The sequence below is a fragment of the Apaloderma vittatum genome, unplaced genomic scaffold (assembly GCF_000703405.1).
Source record: "Apaloderma vittatum isolate BGI_N311 unplaced genomic scaffold, ASM70340v1 scaffold23349, whole genome shotgun sequence".
Lineage (NCBI taxonomy): Eukaryota > Metazoa > Chordata > Aves > Trogoniformes > Trogonidae > Apaloderma > Apaloderma vittatum.
Window position 1 is genome coordinate 6407 of NW_009734927.1, and position 4532 is coordinate 10938.

At 52.9% G+C, this 4532-nt stretch overlaps 1 protein-coding gene across 1 annotated transcript in view; it reads left to right on the forward strand.

Annotated features, from left to right (window-relative positions):
- Nucleotides 1-791: 791 nt before the first annotated feature.
- CHRDL2 (chordin-like 2) overlaps nucleotides 792-4532 on the forward strand; it is a gene marked incomplete at its 5' end in the record, with an annotated part of 18732 nt that continues 14991 nt past the window's right edge. The window contains 3 exons of the mRNA XM_009876444.1: nucleotides 792-904; nucleotides 1478-1571; nucleotides 2262-2404. Coding sequence (XP_009874746.1) covers nucleotides 792-904; nucleotides 1478-1571; nucleotides 2262-2404 — 350 coding nt within the window. The remainder of the gene's footprint in view (nucleotides 905-1477; nucleotides 1572-2261; nucleotides 2405-4532) is intronic.

Genomic DNA, 4532 nt, shown 5'->3' on the forward strand with positions numbered 1-4532 from the left:
CCTTCTGGTCTCCCTGGGAGAAATTTAGTCCTGTAGGATTGCCCTGGAACCATTTGTCTATCTTCCAGTGAGCACTTCTCCTGATCTATTTTGGAGCGACAACTCTAATTTTTGCCTCAAAACCACCAATTCTGTTCCTTGCTTGCAAAGTGAATCCAGCTTGCTCAGAGGAGTTGCCCTTTGGGTGAGATCATAGAATCATAGAATCATAGACTGGCCTAGGCTGGAAGTGACGTTAGAGATCATCTAGTCCAACCTCCCTGTCATGGGCAGGGACACCTCTCAACTAGATCAGGCTACTCAAGGCTCCTTCCAACCTGGCCTTGAACACCTCCAGGGAGGGGGCAGCCACAACCTCTCTGGGCAATTTATTCAAAAGTCTTGCCGCCCTCGTACTGAAGAATTTCTTCCTAAGATCCAATCTAAATCTATTCTCCTTCAACTTAAACCCTGTCACTGGACACTCTTGTAAATACTCCTTCCCCAGCTGTCCTGTGGGTTCCCTTCAGGTACCAGAAGGCAGCTATTCGGTCCCCCCAAAGTCTTCTCTTTTCAAGACTGAACAATCCCAGTTCACGCAGCCAGCCTGAAAAAAAACCCAAATCATGGTAAAGAAAAGGCTTTTAGGGAATATATTCCACGTGGGGTTGGGTGGATGGGATGTGGCCGTCAGCTACTCACGGGAAACAGCATGAAGGCACAGAGCTCTCCTTGCTCTTGGCCTCATGGAGGGAAGAGAGCTCTCCCGAAGACTGTCCCTTGCTCTCACGTAGCTTCTGGTTGATTTTCAGGGCCGGATGTGTTCTGCGACTTCAACGGCAAGAAATATAGCCCAGGAGAGAGCTGGCATCCCTACCTGGAACCGCAGGGCCTGATGTACTGCATCCGCTGCAGCTGCTCTGAGGCACGTCTCCCACGAGGCGCCATGGGAGGTGGGGAGGGGATGGCGATGTGTCACTTTGGCAGCTTTTAAGCAGCTCAGTTCTGGTGTCTAATTTGATCAGAGAAGCCCTTTCCAGTCCCATAGGGATGTTGGATTAATCTCTTTCCTTTTGAAAATGCCCCCCGTGCCCCTGAGGTTGTTGGGTTGACCTTCTGAGGGAGCTGTCTCAGTAGCGTTGGTGGGCTGTGGGTGGAGGTGGCCCAGGGCTGCTGCAGGACCAGGGGTGGTCTTTGGTGATGAGACATGAGCTGGCTGGGTTTGAACTGGGGAAAGAGACGTCCTTGGCTGGGTGAGCGACATCAGCACAACCTGTAGTGATAATGTGGGCATCATCCAACATCTTCCTCTTTGTGGAATCTTAGAATCACTGAATGGTTTGGATTGGAAGGGACCTTAAAGATCATCTCATTCTAACTCCTCTACCATGTGCAAGGACACCTCCCACTAGACCAGGTTGCTCAGAGTCCCATCCAATGTGGTCTTGAACACTGCCAGGGAGCTGACTGACCCATCTTTCTCTCCATCTATCCCCAGAACACCAACATCAGGTGTTACCGGATCCAGTGCCCGGCTCTGCAGTGCGCCAGCCCCATCACGGACCCCCAGCAGTGCTGCCCACGGTGTCTTGGTAGGTGGACATCCCACAGGAGGGACGAGGTGGCCATGGTCCTGCAGGGTGTACCTCAAGTGTGGTCACTTGAACTCTCCCACCTGGGTTTGGATCCTCTCATGGGGTCATGGCAACTCAAGCTGCTCACCTTGGTTTTTCCCCCTCCCAAAAATGTCCTTTTGATGGAAAGGGGGTCTCTACCAGACTGCTTTCTCTAACCCCCGTCCCAAGAGCCTTGTAGGGAACAGTTCTGTGAAGCCAGAAGTCAGCTTCTTGAAGTTTCCTCTCCCTTGAACATGATGACCTCCAATACAAGCTAGACTCAGGGTTCTCTGATGGGCAATTAGGTAAAAATTGTTTGTTTGGTTTTTTTTCTATTCTTTTTTCTAATTTTTCAAGTTACTGGTGTTTTTTGACCAGCTTTGCCACCATTATGACATGGTGGGGGGAGGAGGTCAGACCTTCAGACTTTACCTCTGTCCCAAGCTCGGTGCACTCAGGACAGCTCTATTCTCCAGAAGCTTCTGGGCCCATAAATCCCCATGGGTCATGCAGTGCCCTGGTTGCTTCTTTGTGACAACTGCAGTGTGTAAAGCTCTCCTTGTCCTTTTGAGCTGAGCTGGTGAGGCATCTGCTGAGCATCCATGCTACATGGGGGCCAGGCAAAGGCTAGCTCTCATCCAGTTCGTTCCTTGACTTCTTTTCCAGAGCCACATTCCCCTTCTGGCCTCCGAGCACCCATCAAGTCCTGCCAGTACAACGGGACGACCTACCAGCAAGGCGAGATGTTCACCACCAGCGAGCTCTTTCCCAGCCGCCAACCGAACCAGTGTGTGCAGTGCAGCTGCTCCGTAAGCTACCTGCGGGAGGTGGGGAGGGCTTGTGGTCCAATCCTGCACCCAAAGAGTGTCCCACCAGGGTCAAAAACCTCGTGAGGACCTTTGGGTGGTACCAGCCTGTGGTGGGATGGTTTATTGTCAGGATCAGGTTATCAGTGCAGGAGATTGAGCTTCCTCTGAGTTTCTTCTGAAATGGTACTGGATCCTCCCCGCCCAGTGATTGACAACCATGGTAGAGCTGATGTTTTCCTCCCTGCTTGGGTGTGTTGCCTGGCCTCAGCCAAGATCAGGATGTCCTGCAAACATCCTCTGGTTTCGGAGCACAAAATGCTCCCTTGCATCTCCTCCCCAGTGAGAATAGTATGAGCGAGCTGCTTCAAGGATGGATTATTCAGTGGAGATCCCACGGGCCAGTTGTGGATGGACCTTGCTGGGGCTCCTCGGGGTCAGGACAGCCCTGTCCCCAGCGAGGACACCAATAGGTGCATTTGCCTGCTGCCAGGACCAGTGCTCTGGAGCTGTCTCCAGCTATCCCACCTGCACCACTGAGGCACCATACGGCAGATGGCTGACAGAGCAGACAACTGGAAGCCTTTCCACATGTGTTCTTGCTGCAAAACAGATGAGATTTGTAGCCAGGGGAATCTAGAGAAGCTCAATATGCCTGCAAAGCAACACAGACGCGAGGTGCCACCTCTCTTGGGCTTCAGAAGTTCTTGGGACATCGAGCCCGGTGTTGAGCTGGTGAGATTGAGCTGAGCTCCAGAAAGGATTTGATGACTCTCAACTGCTGCTGGGTGGCTGGGTCCCATGATGCCTCCAGCAGCCACCTGCTGCCCTGCTTGGCTGGAGCTCAGTGCCTGTCACAGCCAGGAGACGACAGCAGAGAGACAGAGGTCACGGAGCCTAGCATCCAGAGATGGCAATGGACAGGCCTCCAGGGATCTTCATCACTCCTTTGCTTGGATTGAAGTGGAAGCTGAACCCAGGGCTGAGATGTGCTTGAACATCAGGAGAACTTCTCATCTGGAATCTCCCAAAGTGTGTTCACCAGCCCTCTGGGCTGCTGTGTGCAGAGCCATGCCAGGCTGTCTCCAAAAAAAGCATTTTGCCTTTCGTGCTGAGTTGCAATGACTTTTACAGGACCACTGCATGCCCATCTTCCTTGATGGTCCTGATTTACCCTACCTGAAGGCTGGTGACGGCAGCCAGGATGCCGTGTGGTCCTTGGTGTGTGCATCCCCGGGATGGACTGCCTGTCCACAACCCACTGCCAGCACCAGAGGGATGTTCCATCTCTGTGAGCTTCCAGCAATGCTCTGAGGCAGGACTTGGCTCTGCTGTACCCAGCCCTCTCCCTCAGACTGGGATCTTGTGAAAAACTGTCTGAAACCAAGTCCTGATGCTTTGCTGGGGAAGTGTGAGGCAGCCTGGCCAGCGACGACGGGCAAGGTGTGTGGAGCGTGGGAATATGGGTACCAGGAGCTGAATGTCAGGAGATAAATGGAGCAGCTCCTCCTCCTTGAGAGGAAGTGAAGAATGGGAAAGCGCCAACACTGGACTTGGACACTGTGGGGAACTGCTCATACCGGCTGCAGCCTCTGCCATAAAAAAGAAGGCTGCAAACATGGCTTTCACCACTCATCATACTGAGCCCTTGGATGGGACCAGTCTCCAATGGTCTGTGCTTTGCTTGTGGCAAATAATTGGACTAAGCATGGCCAGGAAAGAAGAAAGGGAGACAACTCAAAACCACTTCCTTCTCTCATGCCAAGAGCAGGCACACGGTGGCTACTATCAGCTGGTGCTTGACTGCAAAGTGCCCGTGATGGCAGGATAGATGGTCTGAGCCTTTGGTGCTTGTGCATGCCTTGAACCTAGTTGGCAAGAGGAATGTCTTAGGCGTAGAAATTACACAGAATTTGAAGCTGGTTCCTTTCGAGCCTGACTCGATGCCAGCCCACCAGGCTGGCACAAACACCGGGAAGAAGCCCTCGAGTCCAGCTGTACATGCCCACCTGGCCCTGCTTTCCCACCCCATCACTATCCCCAAGGAGCCTGTGGAGCTCTGTGGCCCTCTCAGAGGCACTGGCTCTCCTCGGGCTCTGTTTATTCAGCCGGATAATGCCTTGGCTACAAG